Raw genomic sequence first — 23,659 nt, 5'->3', positions numbered from 1 at the left:
TTCCAAGGCAAAATGTATTTCAACATGTCTCAAAAGTTAATAAATTACCACATCTCAATATTCCAAAGCCTGTATGATAAAATAAACCTTCACTTTATATACATTAAAACTTGGCCTCATATGTGTATGTGTGTGTGTGTGTGTGTGTGTGTGTGTATAACTGGACAAACTAAATAACTTAATTGGAGTCAGAATTGAGGACATGTATTTATCCACCCAAAGGGTGAAGAAAAGTTACAATGTTGCCTAAGAACACTTTACTAAGTAAGTGCCAGAAGGGCTGGAGTTAATACATTACTGGTATCTGCCTATTTTATGCTTTTTGACCAGCTGTATTAGTTATTTAAGGAGAAGTTTTTAAATAACTATTATAGGAGACAGGTAATTTTTTTTTTAAATTTTTTTTTAATATTTATTTTTCAGTTTTTGGCGGACACAACATCTTTATTGGTATGTGGTGCTGAGGATCGAACCCGGGCTGCACGCATGCCAGGCGAGCGCGCTACCGCTTGAGCCACATCCCCAGCCCCTGAGACAGGTAATTTTAAAGCAACTTGAGAGAATTTATCTTTCTGAAAGTTGGTATGTAATGTTTATACACATATCTACAATTATGTTAGGGGATTTCTGAAGTCCTTAGGGTAATTTTTCTTCTCAAATTTGCATAATCTTTCTAGTAAAGAGTACACATTGATTTAATATCTGTTATAACTGTACTTACTTTCAGAAAGCATACTTGTTCTGTAGATTATAAGGACACTGGTTTACAAATATAATCTGTATTTATATCTCATTTCTGTATATTCCATGCTATATAATAACTTTAACACAGCATTTTGTTTCATATTTTATCCTTTAAATAAAGCCTGCTATGGGGGGGTAAATGTATACTCTGATTGAAATGTTATGTTTAAGTGTATTAGATATATAGAGTATATAACAATTCAATTGCTACTGATCCACTGATACTTATTTTCTGTTTCATCTTTTTGGGCTCTTTGTTCTTCTCGGTGATTGGCAGCAGTCCAAAATGTGATTTTTTTGAGTACTTGTTGGAGAAGTTTAGGAGGTAATAGAGATATTTGGCTTTTTAAAATAATAGCATTTTTACCAATGCAGTCTAGGCATGACCTGTAAATAAAACATAACAGAATTATTAGTTGTTTTTTTATATCAGTTTTTTAGTTGTAGATGGACATAATACTTTTAATTAATTAATTAATTTTTTTAAGAGAGAGAGAGGAGAGAGACAGAGAGAGAGAATTTTTAAATATTTATTTATTTATTTATTTTTAGTTTTCGGCAGACACAACATCTTTGTTTTTGTATGTGGTGCTGAGGATCGGATCCAGGCTGCACGAATGCCAGGAGAGCGCTACCGCTTGAGCCACATCCCCAGCCTCTAATTTATTTATTTTTATGTGGTGCTGAGGATCGAACCCATGGTCTCACATGTGCCAGACAAGTGCTCTACCACTGAGCTATGACCCCAGCCCAAATTATTAGTTTTTTAACCTGAAGATATAATATAAAATATTTACAGTTTTTTTTTTGTGTGTGTGTTGGGGAGCAAGCAATCTATCATTGAACTAAACCCCTAATAAAAATCATTATAAAAATTTTACCTGACATTGTACTTCCTTTGTATTGTCTGGAACATAAGAGGATTTTTTTCCCCTAAACACTATAATAGTCACGTATTTTTATTGCAGAGAGATTGTATCTGACCCACATCCAATGGAAACCAAAAATATGTGTGTGTATACATAAATTTGATTCACACATACATACTGGGGATTAAACCCATGGGTGCTCTACCACTGAGCTACACTCCCAGCCCTGTTTTAAATATAAATATATATTTTATATATTTATATAAACATATAAATATAAACAATGGGATGATCCCACAGTCCGTTAGATCACGTGATGTGAGAAGAGTAATTGTGTCCTATTGTATCGCAATTACAGTAAGTATTAAATGTCTCCTGACTTAAAATAAAAAGAATATGTTGACTGCACTGTGGACAAGCAATTATGTCAAGATAACAGACTTCACATAATAAACACAACTAAATTTGTGCTATATTTGAGTTCTGATATATTAAACTATGCTTAGCAACAAAAAGGAATATACCCAAGCATAGAGAGGCACTGCACTCAGTATCATGGATGACACGAAGAAGCCAAAAGACTGGTGGTCACCTTTTGTTTAGCCTGAAAGGCAAGCCCATCCAGTTGTCTGCTGTTTTACTTTATCTCATTTCTATATTGATTCATTTCTGTCGCACCACCCTGGCCAAATTCAAACTATGGATAAAATGAGTCAATCATCTCTCTGCACCTGTGATCTGGCTGCTGAAGAAAACTGTTTCTGCAGATGTGTTATCTCTACATATCAGTTATAGTCTATCTGAGCTGAGCATTACTCTGTTAAAAAATATCCTTGTTCAGCATCTTCTTGTAGTCACCTTTTCAAATCTCCACCATCTTTAAGTTCATATCTTCACCTCTCTTTTCTCTTACCAGATGACCTCACTTTCAACTAAAACTTTCTCAATACCCTCTCTCCAACCAATAAATATTTGTCTTTATACCCATACTTTCTTCCTTCTCCTCCATTTAAAAAAATATTTTGTTTTAGTTATAATTGGACACAATACCTTTATTTTATTTTTATGAGTTGCTGAGGATCAAACCCAGCACCCTGCATGTGCTAGGTGAGCGCTCTTCCCGTGAGCCACAACCCCAACCCCTTCCTTCTCCTCTATTTTTTTTTTTTAAAGAGAGAGTGAGAGAGGAGAGAGAGAGAGAGAGAATTTTTTTTAATATTTATTTTATTTTTTTAGTTCTCGGCGGACACAACATCTTTGTTGGTATGTGGTGCTGAGGATGGAACCCAGGCCGCACGCATGCCAGGCGAGCGCGCTACCGCTGAGCCACATCTCCAGCCCCCTTCTCCTCTATTTTAAAAGAAAAGTATCATTCCTCCAGTCAAGGCTAATTTGACTGTTTGCTAAAATTTACTTCCTTAAGACTATGCCAATTTTTCCTTCAATGTTTTGTGCTTCCAATAACTTAATCCCTAATGGCTTCTTCTCATCACTATATAAACAAATACTCCTCCTTTCTTATCCATGCCATTTCATTTCATTTCATGCCTTTCCATGTGGGCACTCAAATACTTCTTAATCCTTATATATGAAGAACTTGCAAACTAGTTAGGGAAAGTAATAGTCACAGTAAAAGTTGAGTATTAGTATAAACCATCATATTTATAGCAGTCATTTTCAAACTTGTCTGCATATCAGAATTACCTTGAGATCTTTAAAATTAATCTCCAAAGTACAGGCCACACCCTACACCAATTAAATCAAAATGACTGGGGGTAGAACACTGGTATCAATAGTTTTTGAAGCTCCCCATGAGATTCTAATATGCAGACAAGTTTCAGAACTATCACACTAAGCCAAGAGCAGTCAAGAAAGACCAAGAAATTTCAGTTTGAGCTAGTCTAATGTTTTTTCAGTGATTCAAGTTGAAGAACATTTGGAAGTTATAGTATACTCCTTGAAATACTGCATGTCATCTCTTTCTCTTTCTCAACCCCTCATATGCCTTCACCCATATTATTCTCACTGCATAAAATCCACATCTATTTGCTGGGCAACTTTGACTTCTTTTAAGTCCTTCTTCCCAACTGTCAATAGGCAGGAAAAAATAGGGGCTTTTCCTACAATCCTCCCAGAAAACTCTGTACATACATTTTGTGTGTGTGTGTGTGTGTGTGTGTGTGTGTGTGTGTGTTATTGAGGACTGAACTCAGGGCTTTGCACATGCTAGGCAAGTGCTTCACCACTGAGCTATATCCCCATCCCTGTTTTGAAACTTGATTTTGAGACAGAGTTTCACTAAATTGTCCAGGTTGACCTTGAATTTGCAGTCCTCCTGCTTCAGTATTCCAGGTAGTTGGGATTATAGTCTACTGCATCAGCCTTGTATATTGTTATGGTTTAGATATTAGGTGTCTCCCAAAAGCTCATGTGTGAGAAAGTTTAGAGGTGAAATGACTGGGATATGAAAACCTTAACTTTTTCAGTGCATTAACCCCCTAATAGGAATTAACTGGGTAGTAACTGTAGGCAGGTAGGGTATGGCTGGAGGTGATGGGTCATTGGGGGTCATGCCTTCCGGTACACATTTTGTCCCTGGAAAGCAGAGCTGTCTGTCTCTGCTTCCTGGTGGCCATGTCCTGAGCTGCTTTCCTCTACCACATTTTTCTGCCATGATGTTCTGCCTCTTGTTGGGCCCAGAGCAGTGGAGCAAGCCATCTGTGGACTGAGACCTCTGAAACTGTGAGCCCCAAATAAAGTATTCCTCCTCTAAAATTATTCTTGTCAGGTTTTTTTTGGTCACAGCAGCAAAAAAGCTGACCAAAACATACATTATCTATTTATATTTTTCTTTTTGTGCTATTAGTGCTCTACCCCTGAGCTATATCCCCAGACCTATTAACTAATTGATTAATTTTGATACAAGGTTTCAAGCTGTCTAGGCTGGCTTTAAACTTGTGATGCTCCTGCCTCAGCCTCCCAAGCAGCTGGAATTATAGGCATGTGTTACCTTGACCAGCTACATACTTCTTTTTAGATCAAGAACATATGAGACAAGAAAGTATAAGTCATACCACCAATTTAATAATGGCTTTGAGGTTTAAAAAAATTCTGCTATATTAAATGTGTGAATGTATGTATGTGTGTGTAGTATATGGAGATAGATCAATATGACATATTCTGATTTTCAGAAGTTAAAAATTTTAAGAAGGATTAGAATTAAGGAACTACAGTATGCTTAATATTACCAAATGAACTAAGAGCAATTTTATAAACAAAATAAAAAATGTGATTATACTATATATTTTAATTTCTCCTTCCTTCCTTCCTTCCTCCCTCCCTCCCCTTCCCCCTCCCCCTCCCCCTCTTTCTTTCTTTTCTTTCTTTCTTCTCTCTCTCTCTCTCTCTTTTTCTTTCTTTCTCTCTTCTAGAGATTTAATCCCAGATGCTTTACTACTGAGCTATATCCCTAAGTCCTTTTTGTTTTTTATTTTGAGACAGGGACTCACTAAGTTGTTAGAGCCTTGCTAAATTGCTAAGGCTGTCCTTGAACTTATGATTCTTGTGACTCAAGCTCTTGAGCTTCTGGGATTATAGGTATGAACCACGATGCCTGGCTGTTTATTATAATTAAAAATAATAACACTGGTATATGATTTACCAACATAAATTTGATTTTACTATTAAAAAGACAAATATTTTCTTAGGTTCAAGTCATACAAACTACCTGAAAAATATATCTCTTCCAAAAAAGGAGGAAAAAGGAAATGATACATTCCTAGCATGTATATATAAAAATACTGGATTTGCTTACCTGAGTAGTGAATAAGGCTGTGTTTGAAAGATCAATAAATCATTACAGTGACCCTAAAACATAAGAAAGGTCTTATCAGGGATTTTTATAAAAATAACATTGAGTTAATAATATAATGCTTTATTGTATTTTACACATGTAAAAACATAGCATAACGCAGCAAATAAATCTCCGACTGAATAACACATATACATATGCATGCACCCAAACAAGGATACCCACAAATATACACATATATATGTACACATACACCTGCTATGCACAAACTTTGGGTATGTGGTTACCAAACTTCAGTGGAAAAAATTCTACATAATCAATAGCTTATAATTGCAAACTTAAAAATCAGAAATATGTTCTTTTCTGAGAATAGTGAGTTAAAAAGTGACACAAATAGTGGTTTATAAACACTTTTTTTTTAACAAAAGCATTTTCTTCAAATTTCTCTTATTTTAAAAATCTCTGCTTTAGGGTTGGGGATGTGGCTCAGGGTAGAGTGTTTGCCTGGCATGCCCAAGGGCCTAGGTTCAATTCCCAGACTACACACACATAAAAAAACAAACAAACAAAAAAGCGAAACTCTTCTTTATTCTATCTCCCTTTTCAAGATAGTTACTTTGTGGTGCTAGGGATCAAACCCAGGGCCCTTGCATATGCTAGATAAGTGCTGTACCACTGAACTAAACCCTTTAGCTCCCTTCCTGAGAATTATTAATTTAAAAATTAAGCAGCTGGGGTTGTAGCTCAGAGCTTGCCTAGTGCTTGCCTAGCATGTGTGAGGCACTGGGTTCAATTCTCAGCACCACATATAAAAAAAAAATAATAAAGATCCATTGACAACTAAAAAAAAAAAATTAAAAAAATTAAGATCCTGAAGATTTTTTGAATAATGAGTCTTTCATCTAAAAGTTAATATGGTAGAAGGGTCAACAGAAAATTTCTCTAAATCCTTTCAAATAGATCTTTAGAATTTCATAATTTGTGATCCAGATTTTAGTTATAATTTAAACTTTGTCATCTAAAAGAAGATTTCTAGTGACAAAAAAGAGAAGACAAAATATAAATTTGCCCCTCCCCCTTTCTTTTGTGGTCTTGAATATCGAACCCAAGGCTTTGTACAAGCTAGGCAAAAATTTTGCTATATAAGTACAAAATTGTGGTTTTAATATTTTAAGTAATTAATTTCATTTCTGGTGGTAAAATCTAAGGGTGTCCTACTACTGATCTACATCCCCAGCAGTCCTTTCGTTAGTTTTCATTTTGAGATAGGGTCTTGCTCAAAGAAAAAAAGAAAAGACTCAAAGAAAAAAGCTCTTTGTAATAACTAATGAAATTAATAGACCTATTTGGATTTCTTTTTTTAAATATTTTATTTTTTAGTTGCAGTTGGACACAATACCTTTATTTTATTTATTTATTTTTTTATGTGGTACTGAGGATTGAACCAGGGCCTCGCACGTGCTAGGTGAGCACTCTACCACTGAGCTACAACCCCATAACACAGACCCCCTATTTGGATTTCTAAATCCAAAAACTCCTGAAATGTTTTACAAAAGCCACTCATTCTTAGGATTAGTAACCCCACAGAGTAACATTTTATATTTTGCAGTATTAGAATAACAATATTCTTGTTGGGTAGTTATTTATTTTGAATAACATAATTCCAGAGGAAATATTTAGATATAAGATTTCTTACTGTATCCAAGGAAAGTAAATCATCTTTGCTCCCACCAAACACCATTATTTCATTTTCTTTTCCCAAACAGGCTGTGTGCCATAACCTAAAATTGAAAATTATAAACAGGGTGAAATACTGTCAAGGAAGAAACTGTACGTTACATAAAGTCAATTATAAACTGTATACTCTAAAATTAATCCATTTTAAAACAGGCATGACTGAACTTGAACCTTTGGCAGATCTTCAGAAGGGTTAGATTTTAAAGATTTTTCTAGAGTTCTTTAAATTGCATCATTTTGATTAAGGAGGTGATTCCCAATAACTCTTTCTATTCTATCCCCCAACCTTTTTTTAAACCCTTTTCTCTCATACATATTATCCTTAAAATATTACAATAAATTAAGAAGGAACTGACCCCCTTATTGCTGACAGAGGCACCTTTCCCAATTCTCTTATTAACATCTGCCATGTTACTGTTCTCATTACTTTTGCCTCTTTCTTTTCTGCTTATTCACATCACCTGACAAATCCAATGTGCTACTCTCTTCACATTTCTATTGTCAAAATCATTCATCACTCTGGGTACAGAATACCATGTGTTCCTTATTTTTTTTATCTCTAATCTCCCTAGCTACATATATCTAATAAATAATACTTTTCAAATACTTTTTTACTATCTGACCATTAAGAATTTTATTGACTCATATTTGTACATATTTATGAGGTATAGTACAATAATTCAATATATGTACACAATGTGTAGTGATCAAATAAGGATAATTAACATTTCTATCTCCTCAAACATTTATAATTTCTATGTGTTAGGAACCTTCAGACTCTTCTAGTTATTTTGAAATATCTTGTAAATTGTGTAAAATACAGTTAGCATGGGAATTTCCTGATTAGGAAGCATCTGTGCTGCCAACTCTTTTTTCTAGCCTAATATTTTATGATCAGTCATTATTTCTTTTTCCCCCAAATGTTAATTCTTGCCTCTCCCCAGTGAGTCCTCTATTTCAACCAACTCTGCTTCCTTGCTTACCCTAAGGAAAAAACTTATATTCACTTCCAGGCTTTTGTTTGCCGCCATCCCCCCCTTTTTTTTTTTCTTTTGTGGTGCTGGGGATTGAACCCAGGGACTTTGTACACAAGCCCTCTACCGACTGAGCTATATCCCCAGCTGTTGTTTGCCCTTTTTCTTAGGCCTAGAATAAGTCATTTTCTCTGGGCCTTAAAAAAAACAGGCTCAACATGAAGAAAGTGTTTTAAATAATCCATCTAACTGGTTTTGCTGCCATTTCTGATCAGCATCTTTCAACATTTACATGTTTATTTTGTGCTCTACTAACTCACACTTGAAGATTAATTGCTCTATATACTACTTTAATTGTCTTCCAGCTCCCTAAAAAGACCATGAGGTCTGTGAGGTCAGAAATTGCCACAATGGTATGTTGAAACAGGCTCACTGGCTAAGTGAACCAATTGTGCATATCTTCATCCAGCTTAGAATCATTTTAATATATTGAAATCAGCTATAAAGGGAGTATTTACACCTGTAGTAATCAGCAAAGGCTATACATTAGGTGCCTCAACTTTGAGAGTAGTTGTAACTGTATGCCAGCAAACCACTGAAACTTGGGTATGCTAATTTTATGCTTCTTTAAAAAAATATCCAATATGGTATTCTGTACCCAGCTGGTGCTAAAAAAAATCGTAATTAGCAAAAGCAAACACAAAATACTGATATAATTTATTCAGTGATTAAATATGCAAATTATTTCATAAAGGAGTAGAGCAATTAATGTTCTTTTGTAAATGTTCTGATAGCTCATGTCCATCTCCAATTTTACATTATTTACCAAGAAAAATTTTATAGTTTATTTATAAAGTTCATAATTTCCAAAAGCTCTACCTCTCAAAAATCTCAAAGTACATGCAGATTCTCAATTTCATATGAGAAACTAAGGATTTTACAAAATCATTACTTTGACTCATTACTTTTTTTTTTTTTTTGGTGGTTGTGCTGGGGATTGAACATGCAAGGCAAGTACTCTACTAACTGAGCTATATCCCCAGTCCTTATTACTTTTCTTAATAGACCAAATTGCTAGAGTAATAGATACCCAAAACAATTATATATTGTCATTTCTTTTATTACCACATCACTTATTTTTTAGCACATTAGTCCCTTTTACTTAAATTCTGCAAGTGCAAACAGTAGGAGTATGTACAATTTGTTAAGCCACATATTTTCCTCAATCATGCCACAGCCAATGACAAATGCACTTGGGACCCAGGACAAATCAAGTTATTAGATATGTTCTTTTGGAAATACTTGCTCAATTCTCCAAATTATACGTTAGAATGCAAATTGGCATAAATTCTCAACAAGAACCCAAATTATGTTGTGGGTTTGGGGAGGATTAGAAGAGGGATTAGGTAAAAGAAATGGAATATAATGAATGCCCCGTATAAGGAAAGGAATAGATTAATTTCCTAGAGAGACAGCTATGTATATAATGGCCTTGGCAATACTCATGGGATCCAGCGGAGCTTTTGGCTCTCTACATCAACACTTTATCTCGTATCTTTTACAGACACATAAAAAAGGTTCCTTGCTGACAACCACTTATATGGGTTATTAGGTATGGATTTACAGATGGTCTTTGAACCAGGCATAGTTTTATCTAAGGTAAGGCCTGAAGATAGTGTTATGCTGTAGAACAGTGGTTCTCAACCAGGGGTAATCTGTCCCCCAAGGAGACTTTTGACAACACCTGTAGATATTTTTGGTTGTCACCACTTGGGGAGAGAGAAGGCAGTGCTACTCAAATCTAGTGGGTAAAAGCTAAGGATGCTGTTAATCATCTTGCAATGTATAGGACACCCCTAACAACAATTACTGAACCAATTATTTGGTTCAAAATGTCAATAATGCTAAGATGAAGAAGCCCTGTCTCAGAGTTCTAAGAGGATAATTGGGCAGCTTACATTTCAAATTATATCTTGGAAAAGTTTGCACAAAATGCATTTAGATGTTAATTGTCACTTTCATAAAAATTAGTAAACACTTACACACACACACAAATATATTTATATATATGTTCTCCTTACACTCAACTGTATCCCACCTGTTCTCCTCCTCACCTCATACCTGAAGATAGATCTGCCTCTGTCTTATCTGCCTTATGGAAACTCTGGCCTGGATTTCATCATCGAAGAACACTGGAAAGCCTTTCCTGCCTTGATTTTGGTGACATCTAGCTTGGAACCTGATGTTTTTTCTATAGACTGATAGTTTATGTCCTCTCACAGCTGCTCTAAACTTATCACCTAAACATTCTAATAAAGCATATTATTTACATGACACATCAACTGAATCAAAAGAAATCTCTTTACATAGCTCTAGTTCTAACTAGTATATTATTAATAATAGTTGTGTTGCTCTAATTATTAAAAATTGAAATATAAAATAGGAGCAATTTAAAAATTAAACATTTTTACTACCACTTTGGTCTATAATTAACATATTTATAAAATCAAAAATTAGGAGAAACTTAGAGATTATCTAGTCCAACTCCTTTATTTCACAGATGAAGAAATTGATGCTCAGCTTCTTTTTTTTTTTTTTTTAGAGAGAATTTTTAATATTTATTTATTTATTTATTTTTTAGTTCTCGGTGGACACAACATCTCTGTTGGTATGTGGTGCTGAGGATCGAACAGGGGCCGGCGCGCATACCAGGCGAGCGCGTTACCGCTTGAGCCACATCCCCAGCCCGATGCTCAGCTTCTTTAAGTGACTTTTTAAAGCCAAAAAACTAAGCAGTAACTGAGCAAGGACTAGAAATCTGGGTCCCCATATCTTAATATAAAACTCTTTAAATTAAACAAATATATTTTTAAAAAGCCACAATTGTTAAAATAATAAATTCCAATGAATTTTATACATGAAAATAAAATAATCAAATATGTAAATATAAGTTATAGATTATAAGTATATTAATAGATTATAAATATATAGTAAATATTAACATAGATATACACACCAAAATATATATAAATATTTTAAGTCTTTATCTCAAAAAAGTTACTTAAAATTATCATTTATTAAATAACAAAAATACATATCATTAATTTGACTGCACACTAATATAAATCATCTATAGTTAAAAAATCTGAAATACATGGCATGGAAAGGCATAAAATTTGTTACTGACTACAGTGATGATTATGTGCTGAATCTGAATTTCCTATGAAGATATTTTTTATTATACTATTCAACCAAATTTGAAAAACTAAGAAATACAATACTATTGTGATTTCTTTAATATAATAATAGTATACTGTTCCTATAATTTTTATTATAATATACTACAAATATCTAACATTTTCTTTTTCAAAAAAATTCACATTAATGAATACATTAGACCAGTAATCAAAATAATAATTTGCCATCTACTAGATCAATATGAAATCAAATTTCCTCATTAAATTTCTTTAAACTTTTAAAAACAAATTACTACTATTAAAGCCAACCCTATTCCTATCTACTGATTAAAAATATTAACATTAAAATATTAAAATTATGAGATATTTTAAATTATCTTTTTCATATTTATCAGGCAAGATTACACATTTACCTAAAAGAATAACATTTTAAAATATGCAAATATGGATAAAAACTAGACAGATTATTTCTAACAGTCAGATATAATTAAAATGATATTTGAATTATATAACATAAAGCTCATGTGAAAGATATCATTCCTAATGTTTTATGATTTCAGTGGCAAACAGTATAAATTCAGTGCTTTATCTTAATACTTTAAAAATTCTTAATTATTTTACTACTTGTCAACTACTAGACTTACCTGGGTCTTGTGTTAGGTAAATGTATAAGTTGTTTCCAACAATTTGTTATTGTATTATGAATCCAACCATCACCTGAAATATTATGACAGTTTAATTAGTCCTTTGGATACAATTTTAATTTTTTCCATATTTATCATGTTACATTTATATGATTATCTTTCCTGTGTGTGCATATCTTTTTCATAAATATTTCAAACATACACAAAAGTAGAGTGATGTACCTCCTAGATGCAACAACTATCAAGGTTCTGAGCTAGTGGTGTATCTCAGAAGTAGTGTTTGCACCTATTATCACCTGCAAAACCCTGGGTTCAATCCCCAGCATTAATCCATCAAAAAAACTGTTTTGCCAAATGGGTTCCATTTATCTCTGTTATTCTTATTGTTGAATTCATAATAAATCAAATCCCATATCTCCTATCATTTTCCCCAAACACACTTCAGTATGATTGCTTAAAAAATGAACACTCTACATAAGCACAATGCCATTATCAGTCAATAGAAGATAATTCTTCGGTATCCATATGATCAGATCTTAAACTTAATTGATGAGAGAGGAAACTGACTAGACTAAAAGTTAAGATATTTAATTTCCCATAGTCAATGACCAAAAATAGCAAATAGGAATTAAAAACTTTAGATCTCGTGAAGTTAACGATGTTAAACAACCTCTAGCAAAATGTACATCTTAATTTTTATTATATTCCAAATTTCTTTTAATTAAAAAGCTCATAAATTGGAGAAAAAATAAACTGCAAGAATATTACCATCTCCTATCAGGAACTGTTATTTCTCCAACCAGCTCTAAAATTAGGTGGCCCACACTCCTCGATAAATGCATCACTGATATGAAAAACTCCTGTTGAAAAATAGTTGTTTCCAGATTCCATATAAAATTATACAAATTATTTTAGTGTTACATAGGTTTCTTTTTTTAGTATTTTTGTAGTTGTAGATGGACAAAATGCCTTTATTTTATTTATTTTTATGTAGTGGTAAGGATTGAATCCAATACTTACACGTGCTAGGCAAGTGCTGTCACTGAGCCCCAGCCCCAGCCTATATAGGTTTCTTGATAAAAACATTTTTAGCCATAGAAAACTTCTGAGTTAAGAAAATACAATACATCCAACACGTCAAACCAAGAGGTGAATATTCTTGGTCACTCATCTACCCTGATGCCACAATTTTACTGCTTAAAGAAAAACACAATTACAAAACCCATAGCTATTAGGATCAGCAGTGAAAGGAGTTAACAAAATTCTGTTAATACTTTCCTTTATAAGAGAAAAAACTGGCTTTCCACTTTGTATTCCCAGAGCCTTCTAGGAAGGCTGGTCTTCTAATCTCCATTCCAGCCAACAGTATAAGCATCTGGATCAAAACCCAGAAGGACACAGAATCACAGAATATTACAGTGGTAAGGGGCTTTAATTCAGCTAGATTCACCCTTTTCTTCTTTTCTTAAGAAAGAAAGAAGTACATGAAGATCCAAGGATATTGAAGCAGAGAGCTTCTCTTTCCAATTAAAAAAATTTTTTTTTTCAGCTGTAGATGGACAGCATGACTTTATTTTATTTGTGTTAAAGATTGAACCCAGGGCTGCGGATATAGCTCAGTTGGTAGAGTGCTTGCTTCACAGGCACAGGGCCTGGAGTTCAATCCCCAGCACCACAAAAAAAAAAAAAAAAAAAAAAAAAAAGATTGAACCCAGTGCCTCACACATACTAGGCAAATGCTCCACCACTGAGCTATCTCACCTGGCCTCTTTTTTTTCAATTCTTAATGCAATGCAAGCATGAAGTTAGGGATAAAGAAAAAAAGGAAGACTTACTTCACTTTAAGCATGAAATAAAATTAAGAAAAAGGAATGAGAGGATATTTTATATGCTTAACTTTAACTGACTTACTTAATGGAATATTATCTGCACTTAGTCCTCCAAATAGGAAAAGTTTGTCATCAGCTATTGGTGTTAAAGTATGCCAGGACCGATGTTTTGGACTTTCTCCATTAATAGAAATCCTATGGCAAGAGAAAATAATTACAATTTAATTATTTTAATTAAATTTATTTTATTTCAACTGCATTAGTCAAAATAAAATTTTATTTATTTGTTTGTTTATTATTATTTTGGGGGTAACTGGGATTGAACTCAAGGACACTCAACCACTGAGCCACATCCTATTTTGTATTTAATTTAGAGACAGGGTCTTACGGAGTTGTTTAGTGCCTTGCTGTTGCTGAGGCTGGTTTTGAATTCTCAATCCTCCTGTCTCAGCCTCCTGAGCTGCTGGGACTGCAAGCATGTGCCACAGCACCCGGCAAAATAAAAGGCTTTTAATCATCTCAGAGTGTTTATAAAACATTCTTAAATTCTTAGATAAACTTGAACAATTTATTTCCACTTAATGTCCATTTCACTTGTTCATAGAACACAGAGTGAAATTAAATTTCAATTTCCATTTAATTCACAATGCATATTTAACATCACTTTTGTTGATTAATAAACACCCTTTCCCATTTTTTGACACAATTATTTTCACGTCTCTTATTTATTTTTACTGTTGTTTCATGTTTAATTTTGTGTTTTTAGCTGGTTTCCACATGCTATTGTTTTTACTCTGGTCTACTTGTTGTATAAGTTCCGAAAGCATTATCTTCCCCTGAAAATGCTAGCTACTTTACCTTCAAAATAAAAGTATGCATGCCATTGCAGATGCAGGATAAACCTCTAGAGTTTTCAAACCAATAAACTCTTCTTTAAAAAAACAGAAACATAAATAAAAAACATAAACAAAAGCTGGAAGCAAAAAGTTTTAAAACCAGGAGAAAAGAAAACACTATTCTTCAGCATTCTGGAATGCCCCATAGCAACAGGGGCCAGTTTTAGAGAATGTAATTTATTTTTTCCAAAAAGAAATATTTTTATTGTTTTTAAAAATTATTATTAGAAACACTTTGGTTATAAAGCATTTAACAACCACTAAAATATTTTTTAAAAAGGAGAATTCTCTTATAATCTTGTATCCCACCAATAAGAAATAATATTAATTTGGTATATCTCTTTAAGACTTTAATGCATATATTTATTAAAAGTACACACATGGGAGCATATAATCTGTTCTGTAACTTTTTTATCTCAAATAATATGCTGTACAACATTTCTGTAAAACATGGTTTCCTTTGGTATTGGAAGCAAAACAGCCCACTGGGCAAAGGTATCATGATTTAAACAATCTCTACTTGCAGACACGAAAATTAATTTCAATTTTGGTTTTTATTAATAATGTTGAAACATCTTTTAGCTATGTACACATGTTCACACACATACACATACCCTTGTCATTGTTTTTGGAAAAATCTGAATCAAAGAAATTATACACACACACATACACACACACACACACACACGCACGTACACACATATGTCTTTATATATGTGCAATTATATGTGTATGTGTATTTTTTTTCTGGTAGTGGAGATTGAACCTAGCACCTTGTACATGCTATGGAAGCAATCTCTGAGATATATCCCCAGCTCTTTTCATTTTGAGACAGTTTCACTAAATTGTCCTGGTAGCCTCAAACTTGTGATCCTCCTGCCTTAGCCTCCCAAGCAGTTGAGATTTCCATTTTATATTTTAAACATATTTTCAGACTACCTTCCAAAAAAAAGTGCCCCAATTTGTACTACTAACTATGTTGTTACATTCTACCACACACTGTCATTATAATTATTTTTATCTGATAAATGAAAACTTACTTTTATTCCCTTTTCTTTGATAATCTATGTAAAACCAGTACTTTTACATAATCTATTTTCTTTTTTAAATATTTTTATTTCATTTATTTATTTTTATGTGGTGCTGAGGATCAAACCCAGAGTCCCGCACTTGCGAGGCAAGTGCTCTACTGCTGAGCCATAACACCAGCCCACATAATTTATTTTCAACTGTTATTTTTTTCTTTCTTTTTATGGTACCAGAGATTAAACCCAGAGACACTTAACCAATGAGCCACATCTCTAGGCCTTTTAATTTTTTCCTTTGAGCCAGGGTCCTTGTTATGTTGCTTAGGGCCTGATTAAGTTTCTGAGGCTGTCTTTGAACTTGTGATCCTCCTGCCTCTTGAGCCGCTGGGATTATAGGCATGTGCTACTGTGCCTGGCTCAACTGTTAGTATTTTCATGTTTTATATAGTTCAGTTAAAGAACAAGTTCTGTTTACATCTGTATATTCCTTGCTTAGACATATAACCTGAAAAAAAAAATACCAGTTCAATTTTAGGAACACAAATTTGGATTATGGCTGGACACACACACACACACACACACACACACACACACAGATTAAAACATACTAAAATTTCAAACTTACCTTCCAGACCAAGTCCAGGTGTCTAAGTTTAGATAGTGCAAGTCATTCATCCTAGTTTGCTAAAATAAAAGTGTTAAATTGGACAGTGTTTTATATCTTTTATGGTCTAAAATATTAATTGTTGCTTTCTGTATGAGGGATAGAACTCAGGGGTGCTTAACCACTGAGACACAGCCCCATCCCTTTTTTATTTGTTCCTTTGAGACAGGGTCTTGATAAGTTGCTGAGGATGACTTTGAACTTGTGATCCCTCCTGCCTCAGCCTCCCGAGCCACTGGGATTACAGGCGTGCACCACCACGACCGGCTTAAAATGTTAGTTTTAGATTAAAAATAGACTATATCTGTCCTACTCAACATCAGAAATTTAAATATTGGGAAATAATGCAAAGCATTAATAAAATTAATATCGAGCTCCCAAATTAATGTGTCAAAGGGCAAAGGAAGAAATGGGTTTAAACTAACAGGGTTTTAATTATAAAAAATTAAACTTTTCTAAAACTGGACTGAAGTGAAGGATTTTCCTCATTAAAATATGATTTATAATCATCTGTGATTGCTTGTATATGGCCTGTTTTGAAAATAAAAGATAAATAAAAGTTATTAAATGTTATTTTAGTCTCTAGATTATCTGAATATTCCATTGTTCCACAAAATCAGTGGCTAATTTTTATAACAAGCACCACACATAAAAATACCATTTCCATTAAAAACACTAACCAAAACACGTCCGCCAAAGATATAACCCTTATTTCCAAGAACTGCACACGTATGCGCGGCTCGTGGCTGTGGTGGAACTCCACCCTGCAAGCAGAGATTAGAAGAGTACAAAGACTTAAATCATCTGTAATATAGTCACATTCCAATGCTTAGTATGAGACACACCTGATCAGTAAGCTATCCATACCTATGTAATTCAATTAAAAACCCTACACAGAAGTTCATTCTAAACAATAATATAGGCAAATACAATTCTTTAAGAATAAAATTTACTCTTCCTGATTTTAATGTGCTCTTCCAAAATGTCAGATATTATTAAACAAAATAAAATTCACATAAATTTTGGATCGAAACATAAGACCATAAAAAAATCAAATTAAAAATTCTGTCACATATTCTTCTCTCTCTCTCTCTCTCTCTCTCTCTCTCTCTCTCTCTCTCTTTCTCTCATACACACACACACACACACACACACACAGAGTTAAAATTTGAAGTGAGCACTGTTTAGTGGGTGATCTCAGAGCCTAAAAAATTAAATATGATCTCCAAACTCCTCAAATTCACAAGAATTTCACTATTGCCTTGTCAAACAGTACTTTATTGCTTCCTAAAACTCTTAACACTAAATAACTCTTCTCTACATTTTACTTTGAAAAAATAATAGATCTTTTCTTTAGAAAAGTTCTTAATTGATGGTAAAGGAGAGAATGAGTAGATAAATGAGTAAGATTTTAAGGAAAAGGAGCTGGGGACGTAGTTCGGGGTAGAGCCCGTTCTTAGCATGTGTAAGGCTTTGGGCTCAATTTTCAGTATGAAAGACAGAAAGGCAGGGCTCAGGTGTGGCTCAGTGGCAGAGCGCTTGCCTAGCCTGTGTGAGGCACTGGATTTGAACCTCAGCACCACATATAAATAAATAAAAAATAAAGGTACATCAACAACTAAAAAATGTATATTTTTTAAAAAGTAAGAAAGGTAGACATACAGAAGGAAGAAAGGGAGGAAGAGAAATTTGAAGGAAGAATCATTTGAATAATTCTATGTGTTTATGAACTTCCCCAAGTTGTGCTAAAGCTTCTACTTATTTAAAATAATCAGGTATCAGTTATTAATGATGTAAGAAAAGAAATTATCCTGCAACTCATGAAAGCAATTACCACTAGATGAGAGACCCTCCTCCATCTGAATCCAAATCTATTGAGTGAAAATACATTTTTTTCATAGTGTCAGTTTTGGCAAATTGGTAGGTCCTAAAATGAGAAAGATTAGGTTCATTATTTCTAAGCCTTACAGGCTATACTAAACTAAAGGCAAATGTAAGGAGTGATTATATTTTTACCCAAGATGCATTATGAACATTTTCAGCTTACTGGCTACTAAATGCGGACATGGAAAATTTAAGCTCTACATCCAACATCATAACTTATTATTCATTTTAAGATTACCTGAATACCTGTTTCAACTTGATAAGAAATAATTCAGATTTCACTTATATAACACTTAAGTAAATGAAAGAGAACCATTTGAGAGTTTTGGTTTCTAGCCCTTCTAGCAAAACAAAGCTTTTATTATTATCCCATCACAGAAGCTCCAGGTTCTGACTTATTCTCTAAGGCAATAGAGGGTTAAGAGGCCTCAAAGAGATCTAGGTTTAGTTTCAGTAAACTTAGACCCACTAATATTTGTCTCCACCCACCTGCTGACAGGAAATCTTAACAGAGGTAAAACTCTCTTACTCCATTAATAAAAAACCCAAATCTTAAAATTCAAATGCTGATTGAAGCAAAATTCAATCTTCAACTATAAATAACTGACAGCTGATTAGTTCTACAATTAGAAATGTAATGAAGAGAACAGAAAAGCACTGGAAACCGGAAATTTACTGCCTGGAAAGAGATTGCAGAGAAGGTCAAATTCTATAACACTTAATATTTTACATAGCACTTTCCATGATTTTCACCAACAGAAGTTGGACTGTAAAAACTTTTAGTCACTTGTGCATACTAATAGACAATGTTAGTTTTGCCTGCTTAGCATTCCTTTCTGTTCACCCTAGGATGTGTAAAGCCTTGGGCTCAATTACACCTTAGTATGTGTAAGGCTATGGATATTGAGCTTATCAATCATAATACCCTGCTCTCCCTGGGGTGGACACAGCAAGTTATCTCCTTGGTAACAGGGGTCCTATAAAGAGTAGGGACAATACCAGGTAGAACCAGAGTCCTCTTCTATGACTAATATACAAGCAATGAGAGAGCATTATACCAAGAACTACTGGCATAGCCAACGCCCAGTTCTCTCCTAAATGGCCCCAGCTGGTCTGCAGTAGCTGTAGTGAAACAAGTACACAAAAAGGGAAAAGCAGACAAAGAGACATGAAAAGTATCATGATGGTGTTGAGAAATGTGCTCCACTTCCTGGTGTGCTGGTCTGTGTAGGATGTGTGAGACACTTCAAATTGCTTAAACTAATTTAAATTTGTGCTTGGTTACTAGCAAATGAAAAAACAAGGATAATGTATTTTTGTCATGCTGTAATTGTATGTTGCTCTGATTTTAAGGGTTTATAAAAATGGTGTTTAAAATCATGGGCTTTGTAATACAATGACTTTTTAAAAGAATTTTTATCAAATTAGGGCATGTTACCTGTGGGTAAAGAATGATGACAGAAACAAAAAGAATCACAATGGCATCTCTTTAAAATTTTTTTTTTTCTAGAAAATCTTATCTGATCTGGAGAAAATTTTTTTTCTCTTTCTTTTTGGTGACACTAGGGATTGAACATATGATCCTTCAGCCTCTGAGTTACATCCTCAGTTCCACTTTTTTTTTTTTAATTGTAAATTTTCAGACAAGGCCTCACTGAGTTGCCCAAGCTGACCTGGAACTTGAGATCCTCCTGCCTCAGCCTCTTGAGTTCCCAGGATTACAGATGTATGCCAACACACCTGGCTATATATGATTTTCTTTTAAATGGTGTTGGTGACAGATTCAAGATAACTACTTTGTATGTGATTATAAACCCAATTGATAAATCCAAATGACTGAGTTTTTAAAAGATTTAAAATGTATCAATGAATATATGGAATATGAAGGATACTTTTTGCAACACTTACTTTAATTTCTGGTTGAAACCAAGTCTGTGTTTTTGTATCAAATACATGGACATCATTATGCCATCCCCAGAATATTTGTTCTTCCTAAAACAGAAATTTTAAAAATATCTGAAAGCTTTTATAATTTTTACATTATTGTTACAGCTTGGCACATATGTACTAGTAAAATAAAAATAAAAAACATTTACAACAATAGAGTTAAGTGATATCAGAGTCATCAAGTTAATGCACACACCAGTGTCCCAAAAAGTATGGTGTTCAGACAAGTAGTAGTATCACTGGACAACTTTTCTTCTCATATAATTGCTTGCTTGCAGTGAATCATAATTTTATTTGTGGACAATTTTTACATTTTCTCAAAGAACTGTCTTTTTTAAAATTTTGAGGACAAGCTGGCAGTAGCACATATTTGTGATCTCAACCTTTGGGAGGTTGAGGCAGGAGGATTACTTCAGTTCATGGGTTCAAAACCAGCCTGGGTAACATTGTAAGATCCCACCTCAAAAAAACAACAACAACAAAAGCCAACCAAAAAATAATTGGACAGAATGGATTTATACAGGACAGAATGATTTTATACATCTTGGAACCTTTTTTCCTTAAAACACATACTCAAAGCCTAATTAATCCTTGCCATAATAAATTGTATAGATTATACAGGTTATACAGGGCTATACTTTTTCCAAAAAGTTCCAATCACTTCTAATCCACCAAGCAATTTATTCTTGTGAGTCAAACTTATGCTTTTTGCTTATTGTCCTTGTTATCTTCTTCTTTTTCCTTCTTATTGATGGTCCTGGGGACTGAATCTAGGAGTACTTTACCACTGAGCTACATCCTCACCCCTTTTTATTGAAACAGGGTCTTTCTAAATGGACCAGGCTGGCCTTGAACTTGCAAGCCTCCTACCTGTCTCCCAAATAGCTGAGATTACAGGGGTAAGGTACTACACCTGTATTATTTATCTTTTTGTTGTTGTTGTTTTATTACCAGGGATTGAACCCAGTGGTGCTTAACTACTGAGCCACATCCACCAGCTCTTTTAAATTAATTTTTTTTTTAGTTGTTGATGGACCTTTATTTATTAATTTATATGTGGTTTTGAGAATCGAACCTAGTGCCTCACCCATGCTAGGCAAGTGCTCTACCACTGAGCCACAACCTCAGCCCGTCTTTTAAATTTAATTTTTTTTTTTAATTTTGAGACAGTGTCTCGCTAAGTTGCTTAGGGCCTTGATAAATTGCTGAGGTTGGCTTTGAATTTTGCAATCCTCCTGTCCCAGTCTCCCAAATTGCTAGGATTACAGGTGGGCACCACCAAACCCAGCTTCATGTATCTTTGATAGGACTTATCAAGTAAGTCAAATAAACCAAACAATTTACTTAGATTAGAATCCAAATTTAAAGATCTAGTTGTTCTCCAGAAACTTCAGGACATGTTCATTAGGTTAACTGTACTAGGGGAGAAAAAACAACTGAGTTCACCAATGAGTAAAGATAACTAGGTGTAAAAAATAGTAAATTATATTCTTGAAAATTATTAATAATATTTTGAATAGCAAAGTTTTAAAAATATTTCATTTTAAAAATTCAAATATGCAGAAACATGGAGAATTAAAGATACCTATATACATTTACATTGAAAATGTACAATGATAATAAAATTCAAAAGAAGGTAAACTGAAAAGAGTTATTGTGTATCTTTTGGTGGTGAGATCAATTTTTATTTCTTTTGCAATACTGGGGATTGAACCCAGGGGTACTTTATCATTGGGCCACATACTCAGCCCTCTTTATTTTTTCTTTTGAGACAGGATTTTGCTAAGTTGCTTAAGTCCCTGCTAAATTGATGAGGCTGGCTTTGAACTTGTGATATTCCTTCCTCATCCTCCCGAGGTGCTAGGATTACAGATGTACCTCCCCCAGTTCATTCTTATGCAGAAACCAGTCTGAGCTATGAAAAATTCTGGTATGTGTCCAATAGGAGGCTTGTCAATAATAGCCATTTTGGTTAAACATAAACAAAAAACAAAATTCCCCCAAGTTGGGTTAAAGCATCTATTTATTTAACAGAAACAGGTATAAGTGATTAATGATATTAGAAAAAAAATTATTCTGCTGTACATGGTGACACACATCTGATGTTCTCAGCAATTTGGGAAGCTGAGGCAGGAGTATAGCAAGTTTGAGGCCAGCTTGGGATACTTAGTGAAACTCTGTCTCAAAATAATAAATAAAAAGGGCTGGGGGTGTAGCTCAGTAGTAAAGCATCCCTAGGTTCAATCTCTAGTACTGAAAAAAAAAAGAAGAAGAAGAAGAAGAAAGAAAAATTAGTGAGAGGAACAATGAAAGTTATTATCACTATATGAGAGATTCTTCCTTGACTGAATCCAAATCTATAAGAGTAAAAATACATTTTTTCACATAGTGTCAACTGGTAGCTCCTAAAATGAGAAAGATTAGGTTCATTATTTCTAAGACTTACAGGCTATGCTAAATTAAAAGCAAATGTAAGGAGTGATTACTTTCTTACCCAAGATGCATCATGAACATCAAAACAGTCTTGAAGTTCATTGTGTCTCCTGCACCCATAACCACCAAAATATATTAATCTGAAAAACAATACAGAGGGGCACACTTTTAGTTTGCTTCTCATTTGTTCATTGAAATATATCTTTTCTCTCACCCTAAGAACCTAAATAAGCCAAATAAATGACAAAATCATTGTATTAAAAATAAAAAACTAAATCAAAGAGCTGAGAGAACAGAGATCTAAATGAACCAATTTCAGAAAGTGATGAGCTCTCAAACAGCAGAGACCCACAGCTGCATCCATCCAATGTGTAACAGGAGGAAATAGAAACAAATACACACAGAGATTATAAAGAGAAACCACTCATTGTATTAACCGGTACATGTAGGCTGGCATGGCAAATTGGAATCTTAAAAAAATCCAGCTGCAGAAGGAGTTGGAATGCTTTTTTTTTTTTTCTTTCTTTCTTTCTTTCTTTTTTTTTTTTTTTTAGTTTTTAATTTCCATAACTCTTTTGCAAACTTTTAAGGATGGCCCAGGATCAATTATCAAAAGCTGAAAGCAGGAGGTGGGGGTGTAGTTCAGTGGTACAATGCTTGCCTGGCATTCAAAATGCTCTGAGTTCAATCACCAGAGGTGGGGGTGTGTGGGGGAGCCAGAAGAAGAGGAGGACTGCTGAGCAAACCTGCTTGAGGCAATTTGAGCTTTCAACTATTAAAGTTTGGGATCTAGACAGGAGATCTGAAAGAAACACCTGAGAGGCATGCCAAGACTATACCACATAGGGTGGCTTCACTCCAAAGGTCAGGGGAGGAGATGTAAAGCTGATCTCTTTCAAATTGCAGAAAGCCTGAGTGGGATACCAGAGCAAAGAGAACCTCTTAGGGACCCAAGGATCTACCAACTGGTTTTAAAACATAGATCTCTCATAGTTCTGAGGG

At 34.0% G+C, this 23,659-nt stretch overlaps 1 protein-coding gene across 3 annotated transcripts in view; it reads right to left on the bottom strand.

Annotated features, from left to right (window-relative positions):
* Positions 1-373: 373 nt before the first annotated feature.
* Positions 374-23,659, bottom strand: part of Klhdc1 (kelch domain containing 1) — a 47,206-nt gene continuing 23,920 nt past the window's right edge. Inside the window, exons 5-13 of one of the 3 annotated variants that reach the window (XM_026391037.2) lie at positions 22,719-22,797; positions 20,186-20,269; positions 17,074-17,157; positions 16,355-16,413; positions 13,888-14,000; positions 11,977-12,049; positions 7,121-7,205; positions 5,428-5,480; positions 374-1,131 (exon numbers count right to left, since the gene is read on the bottom strand). In XM_026391037.2, the coding sequence (XP_026246822.2) occupies positions 945-1,131; positions 5,428-5,480; positions 7,121-7,205; positions 11,977-12,049; positions 13,888-14,000; positions 16,355-16,413; positions 17,074-17,157; positions 20,186-20,269; positions 22,719-22,797 (817 nt within the window). In that variant the 3' untranslated portion in view covers positions 374-944. The remainder of the gene's footprint in view (positions 1,132-5,427; positions 5,481-7,120; positions 7,206-11,976; positions 12,050-13,887; positions 14,001-16,354; positions 16,414-17,073; positions 17,158-20,185; positions 20,270-22,718; positions 22,798-23,659) is intronic. The other 2 variants (XM_026391038.2, XM_026391039.2) reach the window with 2 other exon arrangements.

Source organism: Urocitellus parryii, chromosome 6, assembly GCF_045843805.1.
Source record: "Urocitellus parryii isolate mUroPar1 chromosome 6, mUroPar1.hap1, whole genome shotgun sequence".
Classification (NCBI taxonomy): domain Eukaryota; kingdom Metazoa; phylum Chordata; class Mammalia; order Rodentia; family Sciuridae; genus Urocitellus; species Urocitellus parryii.
The sequence above is the reverse complement of the archived record's forward strand: the minus strand, read 5'-3'. Positions and strand labels throughout refer to the sequence as shown.